General features: G+C 42.8%; 1 protein-coding gene across 2 annotated transcripts in view; it reads left to right on the forward strand.

The window, feature by feature from the left end:
* Positions 1-18083, forward strand: part of lamb1b (laminin, beta 1b) — a 32134-nt gene that overhangs the window by 9449 nt on the left and 4602 nt on the right. Inside the window, exons 7-25 of one of the 2 annotated variants that reach the window (XM_085386216.1) lie at positions 1068-1270; positions 2431-2551; positions 3491-3679; positions 3980-4156; positions 4750-4862; positions 4948-5027; positions 5671-5806; positions 5879-6037; positions 6947-7080; positions 7154-7274; positions 7512-7698; positions 7794-7937; positions 8021-8252; positions 9524-9687; positions 9921-10145; positions 11377-11594; positions 12487-12583; positions 17304-17673; positions 17751-17935. In XM_085386216.1, coding sequence (XP_085242342.1) covers positions 1068-1270; positions 2431-2551; positions 3491-3679; positions 3980-4156; positions 4750-4862; positions 4948-5027; positions 5671-5806; positions 5879-6037; positions 6947-7080; positions 7154-7274; positions 7512-7698; positions 7794-7937; positions 8021-8252; positions 9524-9687; positions 9921-10145; positions 11377-11594; positions 12487-12583; positions 17304-17673; positions 17751-17935 — 3255 coding nt within the window. Of the gene's footprint in view, positions 1-1067; positions 1271-1984; positions 2041-2430; positions 2552-3490; positions 3680-3979; positions 4157-4749; positions 4863-4947; positions 5028-5670; positions 5807-5878; positions 6038-6946; positions 7081-7153; positions 7275-7511; positions 7699-7793; positions 7938-8020; positions 8253-9523; positions 9688-9920; positions 10146-11376; positions 11595-12486; positions 12584-17303; positions 17674-17750; positions 17936-18083 lie in introns of those variants that run through there. The other variant, XM_085386217.1, reaches the window with a different exon arrangement.

Here is an 18083-nt window from a genome sequence, read left to right on the forward strand (position 1 = left end):
AGTGATATAAACTGTGCTGTGTTGTCAAGGAGACTTGCGTGTGTATCAAGGGCTCAAAATGCCCTTGTGCACTTAACACAGCAGGACATCACTGAGCCTTTATGGACAGGAATGAGACTCACAGTTTGAGACTTTAAGGGTTGTGATGAAGAATCTCTTCTGAGTATGTTGCAGGCAAGACAGGCAGCATTAACCTAACACAGCGGGGGAAACTGGAGCTCTTGGAGCAAATTCATGCAGGAGAAGAGTCAAACTCCAAAAGAAGGGTCAGTCCTAGTTCAGACTCTCTTGGTGGGAGGCTGGAGCGCTATACGTGGGGCCAATGTGTCATAGTTTGCAGGAATTTGGACTCACAAGCAAGACTCTACAGGGAGACGGGTTAAACAGAAAGCACACCTTTAATGGTGGAAAAAAACAACCGTTCAAAAATCCAAGAAAACAAAAATAGAAATCCAGACTTTTAGAACACATATTGAAAAACAACAGGGAAGTAAACTGAGGAATGTCAAAATAAAACAGGAAATCACCTACTGATACTGATACTACAACCTGAAAACACAAAGACTTTAAATAATAAACAAATATTCCCACAAAGTTTAAAACTCTGGCGCTCAAGGGCCAGTTCTGTTTGTGCATTAGTAACAAACAGAACTGGACTCTGGTACATTAGTAACCTTACGTTGGGTGCACCAACTGGCTAGCTTTAGCCAGTCTGCAGCTTCTGCTGCCTCTGCAAGCCTTTTGCAACCCACTTAAAATATAGTTGCTCTTTTTCTTATTGTTTCTGTGTTAATTTTTATCCCACACAATACTGTTCAATGCAGATGCAATAATGATAATAATAATAATAATAACAATATTAATAATAGTAATATTCTCAATGTGATGAAAGTGATCCTGACTGAAACATAGATGCTTTGGATTTAATGAAACACTTTCACAGATGTCTGCGGGCGAGATACTAATCTCCCTGTAAAACAGTGTGTGTGTGTGTGTGTGTGTGTGTGTGTGTGTGTGTGTGTGTGTGTGTGTAACCATTTTAATAATGCATTCCTGTGTGTACACAGACATGCTGAAGATCACGAACCTCAGGGCGAAGTTCATGAAGCTCCACACTCTGGGTGACAACCTGCTCGACTCCAGCGACGAGGTGAAGGATAAGTACTACTACGCCCTCTATGACATGGTCGTCCGGGGAAATTGCTTCTGCTATGGGCACGCCTCCGAGTGTGCCCCAATTGATGGAGCGCCAACAAGTGCAGAGGGCATGGTACGTCACACAGGCATATAAAGAAAAGGCGAGAAACACCATTTTTGCCATTTTTAAATCTAATTTAAACTTATTCTGCTCAGGCAGACCATGACACAAAGTAATAACCTAAAAGAATTAATTTAATGATGAAACAAGCATGCAATAAGTCTAATAAATTGGATCTCATGGTGTTTATCAGTGAGTTACGGAAGAGGATTAGGGCCACGGGAAAATAAAAAAGTGGGCACATCTTTTTTTCTTGCTTTCCAGAATTCTGAGAAAAATGTCAGAATTCTGAGATTAAAGTCAGAAACGTTGGAATCAGAATTCTGGGGGGAAAGTCAGAATTCTTTTTTTGTCAGAATTCTGACTTTCTTCTCAAAATTCTAACTTTAATCTCAGAATTCTGAGAAAAAGTCGGAATTCTGACAAAAAAAGAATTCTGACTTTTTTTCTCAGAATTTTTTTTTGTCAGAATTCTTCAGCAGAATTCAAAGAAAAAAGTCAGAATTTGAGAAAAAATTAATTAATTATTTTTTGTCAGAATTCCAACTTTTTCCTCAGAATTCTGACTTCAATCTTAGAATTCTGACTTTTTTGTCCGAATTGTTTTTTAAGAATTGTGACTTTTTTCTCAGAACTCTAACTTTAATTTCAGAATTCTGACTTTTTTTTAGAATTCTTTTTTGTCAGAATTTTGACTTTAATCTTTGCATTCTGACTTTTAATTTCAGAATTCTGACTTTTCTTAGAAATCTTACCACTGGGGATGAGATGATGCGAGGAAGGTGTGTGAATTCAATTCATTTCTTTTAAGCACAACAACAGTTGCCTCAAGGCACTTTATATTGTGTGCTAAAGACCATAAAATACGGCTAGGAAAACAGAGTAAACCCGAGCAATTAGATGAGCCCCTACAAGCAAGTGCTTTGACAACAGTGGGAAAGAAAAACTCCCTTTTAGGAGGAAGAAACCTCCAGTAGAACCAGGCTATAATAATTTTGTCAAGCCTGAAATGTTAAAAAAGCACTTCAGTGCTGAAGAAACCTGATTCAGCTTCGTATATTTTAATAAACTGATATTAACAAATATATTTGGCTATCAGACATTTGTGGTGGTTAAATCAGTAATAAGCTATTACTGTATATGTGTGCGTGCGTGTGTGTGTGTGTGTGTAGGTCCATGGCCGGTGCATGTGCAATCACAACACTGAGGGTTTGAACTGCGAGCGCTGCCAAGACTTTTATCACGATTTGCCTTGGAGGCCTGCTGAGGGACGAAACACCCACGCCTGCAAGAGTAAGAACACAAACATGGAAAAGTCTGTCTACAGCTCTCAGCTCTTTAAACTCAGAGTAAGATCTCCACAAACATGATGACAGTACTGACAGCAAACAGGGAGACTGACAGTCAAAGAACGCTTAATTGATATGTGTAGGATAATGTTTTAATCATAAAGGAAGCAGTGAAACTTCCAGGGGTAAAAAATGGTTTGCGTATTTTAATTGAATGTAAACTTTTTACCCATTCACACACACATTCACTGGTGATGGCAAGCTACATTGTAGCCACAGCCACCCTGGGGTGCACTGACAGAGGCGAGGGTGCCGGACACTGGCACCACCGGGCCCTCTGACCACCACCAGTAGGCAACGGGTGAAGTGTCTTGCCCAAGGACACAACGACCGAGACTGTCGGAGCCGGGCTCGAACCGGCAACCTTCCGATTGCAAGACGAACTCCCAACTCTTGAGCCACGATCGCCCCAAATGCTGCACAGCAAGAAGGTCCTGAGTTCAATTCCATCATCAGGCTGGGGTCTTTCTGTGTGGAGTTTGCATGTTCTCCCCGTGTTTGCGTGGGTTCACTCCGGGTACTCCGGCTTCCTCCCACCGTCCAAAGACATGCAACTTGTGGGGATAGGTTAATTGGATAATCCAAATTGCCACTAAGTTTGAATGTGCGAGTGAATGGTTGTCTGTCCCTGTGTGTTGGCCCTGCGACAGACTGGCGACCTGTCCAGGGTGTACCCCGCCTCTCGCCCTATGACAGCTGGGATAGGCTCCAGCGCCCCCCGCGACCCTGAAAAGGATAAGCGGAAGCGAATGGATGGATGGATGGATGTAAACTTTTTAATTGGTAGTAAAGTTATGAAAACACTGAAAATGTGAACAGGAAATGTGCTCTTCTGTTTTCAAAGAAAACTCAAAGTCTACGTTTCACTTTCCTTCTTTCTCAGAGTGTGAGTGTAACCAGCACTCCACGTCGTGCCACTTTGACCTGGCCGTGTACGTGGCGTCCGGCAACGTGAGCGGAGGCGTGTGTGACGACTGTCAGCACAACACGCTGGGCCGACAGTGCGAGCAGTGCGCGCCGTTCTTCTACCAGCACCCCAGCAGAAACCTGAGGGACCCAAACGTCTGTGAACGTAGGTCACTGCTACGCAACCGCAGTTCAGTCTATCATGAGAGAAAACATGAAAACATCTGTTATAAAATCAGAGTAAAGAATTTGTAAGTTTGGAATAAGCTGCAAAAAATCTACTAAATTGTCCTTAGTGATATCAGAAGTGATGCTACAAACTACATCCTGCTACATATGATATATTTTTGATATCTTTGGCATATTGAGCCTTATACTGTGTATTAAGGCGCTGAATGTTTTCCTGGTGCACTAACTGGTGTCCATTCCTTTTTTAATCTCTTTAATGTCTTTTTCTTCTCTCTAGCCTGTAACTGCGAGCCTTCCGGTTCTCTGGAGGGTGGCCTGTGTGACCCGAGGACAGATGTGATTGCCGGGCTGATCTCAGGTCAGTGTCGGTGCAAAGCCAATGTGGAAGGAGAGCGCTGCGACCACTGCAGACAAGGACACTACGGGCTGGGACAAGGGCCACATGGCTGCCTGCGTAAGTCAGATTATACGCTTTCTTATGAAATCATATTAAAGCAAAGGTTAACACAAGGAGATGGAAACAAAATGCTACAAAATAAAGTGAGTTAATTCGTAATTAAAGCCTGAAAAACCGAGCAAACCTTAAACTAAGGTTAAGGTTGTTGGTATGTTGGTGAAAACTCTAAATATGTCGATGGTCCCAGATCCAGATGAATGGGAGGTTAGATCAGGAAGGGCATCCTGTGCAAAATCAGCCAAATCACACATGTGAATCCATCCGCTGTGCAAATAATAATGCAGCACAAAGTTCTTACTTCCTGTATAATCTATAGAGAAGTCCCTCTACATTTTAAAATTCAAATAGATCATAGTATATTAAATATACCCTAATTTCAGCATGTTAATATGTACATTTGTGGAATTTTAGGATAAAAAAATTGAAGTGATTTGGTTCGAGGAAGACAATAATAATAAAATATCATAGTAATACCACAGAACTTCAAATGAAAATAGACACAAACATACTCAGTATAGATAAACATACAGTAACTACAGTCAGACAGGCTGATGCAGTTTATCCTGTTGCTTCGTTTTGCGTTTTGGCAGCTTGTACCTGTAATCCGCTGGGAATGCTGCCAGGAGGAAAGCCGTGTGATTCAGACACAGGACGCTGCTTCTGCAAACGCCTCGTCGAAGGACACAACTGTGATCAGTGTCGGGTACGGATCCACGCTCACTCTGGATACCTTCCTCTCTGCCTTAGTGCACTTATTACTCATAAACATCTGCTTTCTGCTTTTACAGCCACAGCATTGGGGTCTGTCCAATGACATGGATGGCTGCAGACCATGTGACTGTGACCAGGGCGGGGCTGTCAACAATGAGTAGGTGTAATTAATGATATTAAAAACATCTGTGTTTAGTTTTAGTAATATGACAGGTAAGTGGGTCATTTCATGCCAGCTGACCAAATGTTTCCTTCATCACAAAAATGTTTTGAGCATAAAATGACCCTTAATTTTTGGAAAAATGTCCAATAAAGCAGTTTTCATATAAGTCTGCAAACAGGCTTTTTCACTGCTGTAAAGTAAAGCGTTTTGTGTCTTTGGGATTGGCTTGTTTTTTAAGACAGCCTCAAGTGGCCAGGTTAGGAACTGCAGTTTATGGTTGCATATTTTCACCTCCAGAAGTTTCTGTTTGCATGTGACTCAGGCCACTTCTTAACCAAAGTGAAGGTCTATGCTAGACAGATGCATGTTTCTATATTAGTTATTTTTTATTAAAATACATTTTACAATTGTACATGGAGGCAAGAAGAGATTACCATTGACCATTAAATAGAACAGCTCCTGCAGAAAGATGTGCAGCTGTTTTGCCTCTAAAGAAGAAAGATGTCTAACAGGAAGCAATGAAATTAATGGAAGATCTCACCATTTTCATTAAATTATAAACAAGGAAAAAAATAGTTTAAGCATGTGGATGTGTAAAACTTTGTCTTTCTTTTTCCGACCTGCCATCTCTCCACAGCTGCGATCCTCACACAGGACAGTGTGTGTGCAGGGAGCACATGTTCGGGCGCCGCTGCGATCAGGTCGAGTCCGGCTACTACTTCATGGCTCTGGATCACTACATATACGAGGCAGAGGACGCCAAGCGCGGCCCTGTGAGTGTGTTCACATCGGCTTGTGGTGCTTTTTTTTCCCTCCAGATTTGTGAACGTTTGTTTCCCCATCAGGGCGTGACGCTGGTACCTCGGCCCTATCCTGAAGGTCGGAGTCCTACGTGGACTGGTATGGGCTTCGTTAATGTGCCAGAAGGAACCTATCTAGAGTTCAGCATCGACAATATTCCCGAGTCCATGGACTATGACATCCTTATACGCTATGAGCCACAGGTAACACAAATGATTTGCATATTTCAGAGTCGGTTATTGCTCCATGGCGTTTTGAAAGAACCTTTGTCACTAACTTTTTATGGTTTCTTTCTTTACTGAACATTTTCCTAAAGTTTGGTCGAATATTTTTGCGTAATCTTTTGAGCAGGCAGACAAACAGGCAGAAAACTCGTGCAAACGTCAATCTCCTGTCCTTTCCGTCATTAATTAAATGAAAATATTCTCTACATAAACCCTGAGTTATCTAGTTCATCAATAAGTGTTGATAAATATGAAGTATGTGACAGCTGTTTGCCAACTGGAATACCATTGTTTAGAGAAATATCTAATCAGCCAATCACATGGCAGCAACTCAGTGCATTCAGGCATGTGCTCGAGATGACCTGCTGAAGCTCAAATTTAAGTTACTTTCAACATGACATGGTTGTTGGTGCCAGACGAGCTTCTCAGAGTATTTCACAAACTGTCGATCTACTGAGATCAGCAGTACACTGCACAGCCATCTCTAGAGTTTACAGAGAACGGTCCGAGTAAGAGGAAACATCCAGTGAGCGGCAGTTCTCAGAGGAGGATTGCCAGACTGTTTCAAGTCGAAGGCAACAGTAACTTAAAAAAAACACTCGTTACAACCAAAGTATGCAGAAGAGCATGTCTGAATACTACAGCAGCAGAAGACCACACCGGGTACCTCTCCTGTTAGCTAAGAACAAGAAACTAGGGCAATAATTCATTCACCAAAGTTGGACAGAAGATTGGGAAAAACTTTGCCTGAATGCCAACTATCTCTTTTTCATGAAACATGTGACACAGGGTAGCCTATGGACAGTTTATTTGAATAAATACACTCAAACAGAAACAAAGACGGAGGAACGATGAAGGAATACCACATGTATGTTTGTTTGTCGACAGCTACCGGAGCAATGGGAGGAGGTGAACATCCAAGTGCAGCGCCCCGTCTTCAACCCTCCAAACTACTCCAGTCACTGCAGTAACTCTTTCCAGAGCGGAGACCAGCAGTCGATCTCTCTTCCACCTGGATCCAGGTAAAACATTCATTTACTGTACACTGAACATGCTCACACAGACACATAAACTAACTCTGTGTGTGTGTTTCAGACATGTGTTGCTGGTGAGGCCGGTGTGTTTTGAGAAAGGGCTGAACTACACGATCCAACTCAATCTGCCTCTCTACTCGTCAGTCAGCACCGTCCAGAACCCGTACACACTCATCGATTCGGTATGTGGCTTTGCACACAAACACACACCTGTTCAGACAGGTCCTGCCTGTACTCCAGGACCTGTCCTGCTCAGATCGTACGGCTCTCTTGAAATGTAAAAACTTAAGACCACGGACACTCATTTTCTAAAGCAGTTGCTTTAGGAACATTTCATGTCCTTCCAAGCCAGTGAAAGCTCCAACTGTTGGTCCATAGTGGCCCTCAGTAGCTCCTTACGCTCTTCTCTGTTTTTAAAGGTGGTGCTGATGCCCCGTGTCAGAGAGCTAGAAATGTTCCACGGAGACGTGGGAGAGCAAGCATGGGATACGTTCCAGCGCTATCGATGTCTGGAGAACAGCCAGAGCATCATAAAGAGCCCCATGACCGACATCTGTAAACAGTACATCTTCAGTGCCTCTGCCTTGCTGCACAAAGGAGCCATGGGTGTGTAGTTCATCTTCATCTTCAGAATCTGAAGATGTTAAAAATTGTTCCTGCTTCCACTCTCATCACCTTTCCCCTCCAATCTCATCCCTCAGCTTGCCAGTGTGACCCTCAGGGTTCACTCAGCTCCCTGTGTGACCCCAGTGGCGGTCAGTGCCAGTGCCGACACAACATCGCAGGCAGGAACTGCGACCGTTGCGCCCCGGCTACCTTCCTGTTCGGCCCCGCCGGCTGCAGACGTGAGTGCAGCTGAAGTTCAATGCCGACGTGTTCATCTTCAGTTTAAATGTTTTCTTTAATCCTAATCCCTTCACCCCCACAGCTTGTAACTGTGACCCTCTGGGCTCTGTCAGCCCCTTGTGCCACGAGGCCACCGGCCACTGCGAGTGTGTTTCAGGGGCCACGGGTCGCCAGTGTTCACACTGCCTGCCGGGCTTCTGGGGCTTCCCTCATTGCCGACCGTGCCAGTGTAACGGCCACAGCGAGTACTGCCACCCTCAGACTGGAGAGTGTCAGGGCTGCAGAGACTTCACCACCGGACACCACTGCGAGAGGTGAGGATGTGAATGTAGATGCAGTGGTGGTAGCTTAAATCTGCTAATACTAGTGAGGTAGAGACAGATATTATAGAGATTCAACATAAAAGAATTAGTATAATAGCTTTTCAAGGGCCTCAAAACTCATTTCCTTGGTCAAGGAAAAAGGGAGATTTAACCATTAAACCCCAATGTGTGGAAAGGAGTGTAGATGTCTAAAAAAAAAAAGGTGGCAACATATAAGGACAGCAGAAGATAGCATTTCTTAGCCCACAGTATTTGTCAAATTTGAATTAAAGATGAGAACAATAAGCACAAGCATCAGTTACAAAAAGAACAGGACAAAAAACCTGACTTCCTCAGTTAATTCAGTTTTCTGTCATTTATCCCTGTAAACCCTGAACCATTAAAGAATTACCAGAAAATTCAATTTGACCGTGTTTATGGGTTATAAACACTGTTATTAGTGAGTGTTTATTGAACCTTCTTACAGAGACTATTTTCTAGAAATGAAATTTATATATTCTTGTGCAGTTTCATTGCTTAGAAAAGTTAATTGTGCATTTTATTCCGTTTTTTTTAGGGAAAAAAACACTCCAATCATGCAGAAATCTTAAAAAACTCACAAAATCTTACGCATCAAATATGACACACTTGGCATTACAGGGTTGAAAATAAAAGAATAAACGTTTCATTTGGGTTTTTTTCTTGCGTAACACTGCTAGTGATGAAGACACTTCAAATAAAACTTCCATTTCCTTTTTTTGCCGTTCATAATTTAAAGTTTCAGGTTGTTATCTCAAGAATTTGGCCTATTAACTCAAACTTCTGAGAAAATGACCTGAAAATAAAGAAATCCTGAAATTTCTAGTTAATAAATCAAAATGTTCAGTTATGGATGGCAACATTTTTATTTTATATTATTTATTTAGTTTTTGAGCAGCAGAAAGAGGCTTATAAAGATTATTATTATTATTATTATCATTATTATTATTATTATTATTATTATTATTAAGTTGTCTGAGGAAAACTGCACAGTGCTGGAGTTGTGGATCTGCAAGCCGCTTTGCAACCCATCCAAACCCAGCTCCTTCTCTCCTGTGTTGAACTGAGTCTATCCGATGTAATTTTAAGGCAAAATTATATGAATGCAGCTATATGGGACGTTGCAGTTTGGGCAGACATTTCTTCAGTACTCAGGTGTCTCTCAGAAACAGTTGATTTTTACTAGCCTTTTCCTTCCAGATCTAAACTGAAGGATCCATTAACACCTTTTCTTCTGCTACCAGGTGTTTGAGCGGTTACCATGGTGACCCAGAGCTGGGTTCAGGCGGATACTGTCGCCCTTGTATGTGTCCTGATGGGCCACGCAGCAGACGCCAGTTTGCGGACAGCTGTTACCTTCTGCCTAATACCAATCAGCTGGTGTGTGTGTGCGGCCGCGGATACAAAGGCATGTAAACACAACACTTCACAGATTTGTTTTTATGTAAGCGGGGCTCAGGTGCAGTTTTTGTCAACATGTCTTCACGTCACACGCTCATCACAAGTACAAACACACTTCAGTAGTCTGTAATTAGCGTGCCAGACCTCAATCTTTAGATTCAAGAGGAAAAGAAAAGCAACAAACTTGAGGTCTCATGTACGATACCATACCAGCTGACTTGTCTCCTGCATCCCTTCCAGGTGTCAGGTGCGACGAGTGTGCCCCGGGTTACTTTGGGAATCCTCTGGTGCCCGGTGGGCGCTGCATGCCCTGCCAGTGCAACAACAACATCGACATGCACGACCTGGACTCCTGCGATGCTCGCACCGGCGCCTGTCTCAAATGCCTGTACCACACCCAGGGCGACGGGTGCCAGCACTGCAAACTGGGTTACTATGGCAATGCTACCACACAGAGCTGCAGGAGTGAGTACAGCTGAACATGATTCATCATATTTATTGTTATCCAAAAATATATTTGTTAGTGCTTCCTGTGTGTAATGCCGGTTTCACTTTCCTGCTAAATAATTGTAGCCACAGCCAGAAGGAGGCCAGTACACATCCTCCCAGTCTTGGTGCATGTGATTACAGTGACCTCTGACTTTTGTAGTAGTTGTATCAGTAAATTGGCAAGATGTCGTCCTAATTTGGGTACCGTATGGCCGTTAGCTTTTACTTTATCTAAGTTAGTCTGACCATTTGGGACGAAAAAATGTTGTCCCCCACTTCATGTAAGCTCAGCGCCAGCTATAGACCAGGGGCGTTGAACTCCAGGCCTCGAGGGCCGGTGTCCTGCAGGTTTTAGATATCACCCTGGGTCAACACACCTGAATCAAATGATTAGTTCATGACCAGGCTTCTGGAGAACTTTGAGAAATGTTGAGGAGGTAATTTAGCCATTTAAATCAGCTGTGTTGGATCAAGGACACATCTAAAACCTGCAGGACACCGGCCCTCGAGGCTTGGAGTTCGACACCTGTGCTATAGACTGTATTTAAAAGATAGACACAGTCAAAGTAGTGTCTGCCATTGGATTGTGGACGACCTTTTTTCTGAGTTTAGCATTTGGATCGTTGCCATCTTCTTTTTGTGTATCCAAAAGTGATCATCATGAATACATTTGGACCTAATGGTAGAGTGGTTAGCATATTTACTTGGTAACGAGAAGGTTGCTGATTTGATTCTAGCCAGAGCCTCAAATCCCCTTTGTGGTTGGATCAGGTAGCAACCCCCTGTGACAAAGGAGCAGTCAAAAGCAGCTAAACTGGACCCAGACTGTTGGAATAGTTAAATCCGCAGAAGTTCAATTTACCAGAGAATTTATGTCAAAATGTAAAGGTGGACGTTTTAAAATTGGAGTCTGTTGTGGTTTCTTGTGTGACATATTGCGAGCATTGCTTGAGAATTCGTCACATCCAAAATAGCGAATTGGATATTGGACAAAGAAGGTGCTGCACCAAATCCTCCTCATGATTGCTTTGGTCACTTGTAATTTTAAAGTTGGCGACTTGACTACAAACACTTGCTGATTTCTTGCTGTAAAAGCAGCTAGTCTATGTTAACAAACATAGACAGATCTCAAATATCCATCTAGCCAGTAAATTTCCCATAATTCTGCGGTGCATCTTTCTTGTTTCTTTCTTTCTTCACTCCGCAGAGTGCACGTGTTATTCAGTAGGGACGATTCCTTATGCCTGTTCGTCCCCCGATGACTGTCAGTGCGACCAGCGCAGTGGCCAGTGTCCCTGCCAGCCCAACGTGGTCGGTCAGCACTGCGACCGCTGCGCTCCAGATACGTGGAACCTCACCAGCGGGACGGGCTGCCAGCGCTGCGACTGCGATCCTGTCCACTCGTTCAAATCCTCCTGCAATGAGGTGAGGCAGACTGTGTTTATAACCATATTTTGTCCTTTAACACTATCATGCAGTAACTTTTGGGTAAGCCTTTTAACTTTTAGAGACATTTTAGGTGATGAAATCTAAAACTTGTGCTCAGTTGCTTGGTGTGAGCCACCTGGAGCACAAATACCACTAGAAATTTTTATTTCTGGTAGGATTATCCATACCAAGCAGGTCAATGCCAGATGAATGGTTTCCCTGCTCAGATTTTTCCTGTATCTGCCAGGCTGGATGTATGTATAAAGATATACGAATGGGTATTTATAGTAACAGTTGGGAAAAGAACCGGAGCAAACAGTGTGGACGGAAACATGTGGATATGTATCCAAGGACAGTATTGACATTTCAGGAGAACAAAAAATCTAAACTCCAGTTAATTAAGTAATGAAACCCCCGCACCATCGTCTCAGCAGCTACTCCAGTTAACTCTCTCTGAACACGATCTGAAATGAACCACAAAATCCTGTCCATCTATGAGCTGCTGTTTCCAAACTTTCTCTTACATAGTGTTGGGGATTGGTTTTCCCAAACCCCCACACCGTAGGGTGTGACCATCCCAACAACTTCAAGTAGTTTTTGATACTGTATATGGACTCCAGCTGTTTAGGACCTGCTTCTCTCCTCTCACATGTAAAGAACTGATGACACTCACTCACACGAAACTTTCAGCTTTCTGTGTTTACTGGCTTCATTCCATCGGAGGAAGGAAGTCTCGGAATACACTGTGGAATGACACAGGAATTTTCTTTCCTGGCAGGAACAAATTCTGCCAAACTTCAAAGCTTTATTGTGTCTGCATCGGAGAGAAGAGCTTTGAAGTTTATTGAACGCTCTGACCTGATCGCTGTGTTTTTTGCGCTGCCTGCAGGTTACAGGACAATGCATGTGCAAGCCCGGTTTTGGTGGCCGGATGTGCCGGGAGTGCAAAGAGCTCTTCTGGGGGAATCCAGAGGTCAAATGTTATGGTAAGATATCACCACCACCCAAATGCAGGACCAGAGAGTCAAACATTTGAAGGTCAGCCAGTCTGCTAGGGAGTATACAAGAAAGAACTCGGTGAACTACTTTAAACATGACAGAAAAATGCAAACAAGAAACCATCAGGAACTCTGGGATATCCCTGGAAAGTTTCATGTCAGTGAGAACAAGACTATCTGGCAGCTGGCTGTGGGAAACAGGGGGGTGGATGCATATAGCAAGAATACTAACAGGGTAACAGGTGAGACAAACTGAGCACAGGAGAAATTAATTACTACTAAAATAATCCCGGTTACTTAGTGAGTCTGACCCACCAACATATTTCTTTACTCAGAATTTTATACAAACATACAGAGCCCATTGTAAAATGTAAAAGGATATTTCAGTAACTTACAGGGAAAATGTAGAAACTATGTCTCGTTTTTTAAAAGAAAAACTTGACTGTATTAACTAAAATTCAGTGTAAAAGTCTTTTGACTGCTGGTAGACACTGACATGTTCAAAGTAATGCTCAGGTGTTGAGTAGCTTGCTGGTGGTCGGTTTTTAGTTGTTTAAGATGGACAGCGGCACTATTAGAAATATGATCAGGAACAATAAAGACACATTTTATCAGTTGTAAGAAATTGGAAGTCCTCTTGTTTTTAATGGCAACGTGGGAAGAATGGAGAGGCTCTGTTTTTATGTGCTTTTCCTGAACGAGACATTTAACAGGCATAATATCAACTAACAACAGATGGAAACTAAACAAGTAGGTCCAAGAACCGAGCCCTGTGGGACTCCACATCTTATTAGATCAGCTGATGAAATAAAGTTGACCGCAGTGACTCTGAATACTCTACAGGTGAAGTAGAAGTAGGATGAGACCCATTTGAGTGCCTTTCTGCTTTGGTCAGCCTCATTCCTAAGTCTCTTGAGGGAAATGCTACGGTCAACTATCAAATGCTGTAGTAAGGCCTAGTAAAAGCTTTATCCTCCTGTTTCTGCTCCTCCTTACTTTAGAGGTCACCATGGTGGATCACCTTCCTCCATCTCACCCTGTTTCTACCATCTCCTTCTGTCACACCAACCTTCACCACATTCATGAATCTCCTCTGAGGCTCATTTCCTCCTCCCTGGCAGCACCAATATGTCTACTATCCCTCCTCTGCACATGTCCGAACCATGTCAGTCTTTCCTCTCTGACTTCACCAGTTAAAATAAGAACAGTAAGATTACCTGAAATTGAAGCCAAAGTAAAGCGGTTTCTGTACTGCCAGAGAGGTTGTTGTCTTTCATTACCTCTACGAGCTGCTTTATAACCACTTTCTCAAGAATTCTTGGAAGTGGGGGTAATTTGGAGACAGGATTGCAGATATGGGGCTGTGTTGGTTGGGTAAAATAGCCTGGGACATGGACAGATCAAAGGGCTCCAACTTCAAAAACCTGCCTGTGCAACTTAGATGAACTTGTGTCAAAAACGTTTGTTTCTAAAGCCCATTAAAAAGAAAAACACCCTCAGTGGACCAAAGTGCTGTAGGGATTATACAAAAAATATATATGATATACAGTCACTAAATCAACAATGAATATATGTTAAGATCAAATAAAAACAAAGTGAGTAAGATAAACGGCAGGCTACCCTGCTCAATTAGTCGTGAAAGCAAGCAGGAAGAAATCGTTTTTTAAAAGTGGTTTAATGTGTTGAGACTGAGCTCAAGACTGAGCTGTGAAAAACAGATTCTTCCAAAGATTCTGGAGTTTGTTTCAAGTAAACCTGTGTGGGACACAAGTGCAGTAAAAAACTACCCGATGAACACAATGAAGTATTTCATGGTGAAGCAGACAAATATTCGGAGGTTAGCGGCACCCTGAAGCAGCATCTAGTCTAGAAACTACTCCGAAATTCATCATATCAGCTTGTTTTTGCCGCCCCCAGGTGGTACGTACGGTCTGATGGTACGGTGCTTATTTTTCCTTTGCCTTTTGTGAAGTTTTTGTAGCTCTAAACATCTCACAAGCTTATATAACTTTCTAGCAGCCTTTTTGCCTTCTGCGCCACAGAAAGGGAAACTTAATGAGGCTCCAGCCCCTCTGAGACCCTGAATAGGGAAGGAGTTAAGAAGGACATGCCACTGTGGCCTTGTTTTTATTTTTATCAGTATTGTCTTCACACTGCAGACCTTCAGTCTTACGCTGAGCACCAGCAATACCCTCACTTCTATTTCAGCACGTTGGAGCTAAACCATCACTATTCTAATACTTCCTGATGTGTCCTTGTGGTTGGATCTTAGTATTCATGTTCTCACAGGATGTTATTCTTGTGACTCAGTGGGAGACCAGCAGCGATAGCTTTGAAATGGTTTCCAGATGATTCGGCTTACTCCGACAGCAGTTACGTGTCGGTAGCACTCAGTCAGCCGGGTTGGCGCTCAGCTTTGTTTTTGGATCCTGAAAATTTTTATTGTCTGCGAAACAAACTGCTGAAGAGTCGATCTGCAGTAAAGTGTCCCACAGTAGCTGGCTCACCCTCAGAGAAAGAGAGAGCAGCAGGGGCAGCTGGATCTGGGAATGACCTCTTCTCATGAGAAACAGATGTTCTCCAGAATTCCCAGGCTTCCCATTTTCGCCACGGACAAACACACAGAGGAAACAGGAATATGAAATATTCCCATTGAATTCTCTGATGGTCTTTTAAGCCTTGAAAGCAGCTGGACTTCACCTCCTTTCTGCACAGATGATGAAATAATGCACCAATTTACAGGAACACTGTGGCCTCCTCAGTGAGGAGTGTTATATGTATATGTTGTATGCAGATAAAAAAAAACGCCTCAGATTTACAAGTGTCAGCGGTTAAAATGTCTTTTTAATATAATAGTAGTGTAGCTTTTCTCAATTAGTAACCAATAATCACCATTTACATTCATCCATGACTGTGTTTCTGCAGAAAGATGTAACAATTCAACCTCATTAAACCAGAGCCTCACCTTCTGTTGCATAAATCACACAAATATAACCCCAAAAGGTTTGGACGCTCACTGCATAAAATAAAAATAAAAACCAGAAAATCTCATTTATACACAGTAGAATATTGAAAAACATTCCACATGTTTAAACTGAAAAAATGTACAATTTCAAAGCATCCCCTCTTCTTTTTACAACAGTCCACAAACGTCTGGGAACTGAGCAAACCAGCAGTTCTCATCTGAGGGAGGATTCCAGCTGCTCAGCAGTCCTCAGTCTTCTTCTTAGTTTTTTTTTCTTGATTACAAATTCCAGACTTCAAACTGAGCATTGATATCAAGCTGTATGATCCCTCTCCTCTTTAGTCTAGAGGATGCGGGGTCCATGTTTTCCAAGAAAGAATTTAAAATTTCAGTTCGTCTGACCTCAGCTTTCCACTTTTACTCAGAGAAGACAGCGGTGTTTCTGGATCATGCGCACATGTGGCTTCTTCTTTGCATCACAGAGGCTGGATTTATAGATGGCACAGAGAACTGTGCTCATGCAGTGATCTCAGTAATGACAGAATCATGTCTGTTTTTTAATGCAGTGCTGTCTGAGGGCCTGAACACCACAATCCAGTGATTTTTGGTCTTGTCTCTTGCGCACAGAGATCTTCTGATGTTGTTATGACATAAACTGTAGATGACAAGATATTCAAAGTCGTCATGATTTTACCTTGAGGAATGTTATTGTAAAATTGTCGGACAATTTGTAGACAGTTTTTTTGCAGATTGGTGAACCTCTGTCTGTCTCTAAGATGTTCTTTTTTGTCAGCGTTAATCTCATTAAAATTATGGTAACGGCATAACCGCATTAACGCGGCAAATGTCCGTTAGCGAGTTAGCGCGGATCGCCTCGTGCGTGGGGCTGCACGGCAAGATTAAGGAGATTAATGCTGACAGCACTAGTTCTTTTTAAAGTGAATTGGTTGCAAAAATGCTCCTCAAGCATTTTTTTTTTTGCTCCCTTTTTCTCTGAGACATACTGCCATCAAATGTTTCATGAAATAATCAAATGTCTCAGTTTAGACATTTGATATGTTCTCTATGTTCTAAGTACAGGAACACTGATGGGGAATATCTGTCAGACTGTTTTTTCCTTCTTTCTGACACGTGATATTCCTTTTTTTCCCCCCATGGAGCGACCGAAACCTGACCTTCGAGGTCATATTCATGTCCAAGTTTATTTACTGAAACCATTTGAGGTTAAATAAACTTTAAGTGACTTACTTCCCAAGGAGACAAAAACTTGAAGATGTTTTTTTTGGATTATGAGGGCTGCGCGTAACTTACATGTTTTTACTGTTTTTATTGTTCTGACATTATAAAACTTAAAGTTGAAGGTTAGTTCTAAACACTCAGCAAGAAGGTCCTGGGAAGGTTGCGTCCTCCTCGTGTCTGCATCGGTTTCTCTATGTAAGGTTAACTGCCATTGGTTAACTGCAACAGATTGGTGACATGATTTGAGTCTGCCCTGCCTCTCGCCCTTTAACACCAGCAGGAACAGTGCAGAAAGAAACACTGCTATGTTTTTACCTTTATTTAAGTCCCTATCGCATTAAATCTGCTTCAGTACTGCATTAAAACTACAACAAATACAGAATATAAAACTTGATATACAAACACAAACAACAAAAAACTGTTATTAATTAAACATTTGGGTTGTTTCACCCTTGGGAGTCGTTTTTTTAGTTGGCGTCTCCACCTTCCTGTGTGTGTTTCTAGCTTGTGACTGCGACCACCGGGGGATCTCCAGTGAGCAGTGTCATCGTGCCACAGGGCAGTGTACCTGTGTGGAGGGCGTGGCGGGCCCCCGGTGCAACGAGTGTGCTAGGGGTTACCACGGTGAGTTCCCTGACTGCAAACCCTGCCACAAGTGCTTTGCGGCTTTGGACACCGTGGTCGAGGAGCTGACCAACCAAACTCGCCGACTGGAGGCCAAAGTGAACGAGCTGCAGACTGTCGGAGTGACGGCGCCGTACAAAGAGTTGATTGGAAGTCTCGAGAGAAACTCCAAGGCTGTCAGAGACATCTTGGAGAGCAACGCCGCCACGGTGAAGCTGGAGCAGATACAGGAGCTGATGCATCAGATAACGTATGCACACCACCAAACAGAGGCTTACTTGGGGTTGTAGCAAGCAACTGGTGTTTATTGTTTCACTGTGCTTTTAGTGGTGTGATGTCCTATCTCAATGGAAAGCTCAACACAACCGAGGAAGCCTTGGAACTTCTTCAGAGTGATGCAAATGCCACCGATGCAGACTTAGACGTGCTGACTGTTGAGGCAAACCAGTTGGAGATGAGCGTCCAGAGGCTGAGACAGCAGGTGGACGACGCCAAGAACGCCAACATACACGGTGAGAAATCAAGTGCTTCAGCCTAAAGCTTCACTCTTAGACCTTTACAGCTTAGCCAAGACAGAAAGTCGGCACGTTTTAATCGGTACATCAGTACTACATTTCCGTCCAGCCCTGTTTCACTGTTCCCTAACTTTACTGCTTCCAG

The sequence above is a fragment of the Rhamphochromis longiceps genome, linkage group LG17 (genome assembly GCF_057381845.1).
Source record: "Rhamphochromis longiceps isolate RC_006_pf linkage group LG17, R_longiceps_female_GT1.1, whole genome shotgun sequence".
Taxonomy (NCBI): domain Eukaryota; kingdom Metazoa; phylum Chordata; class Actinopteri; order Cichliformes; family Cichlidae; genus Rhamphochromis; species Rhamphochromis longiceps.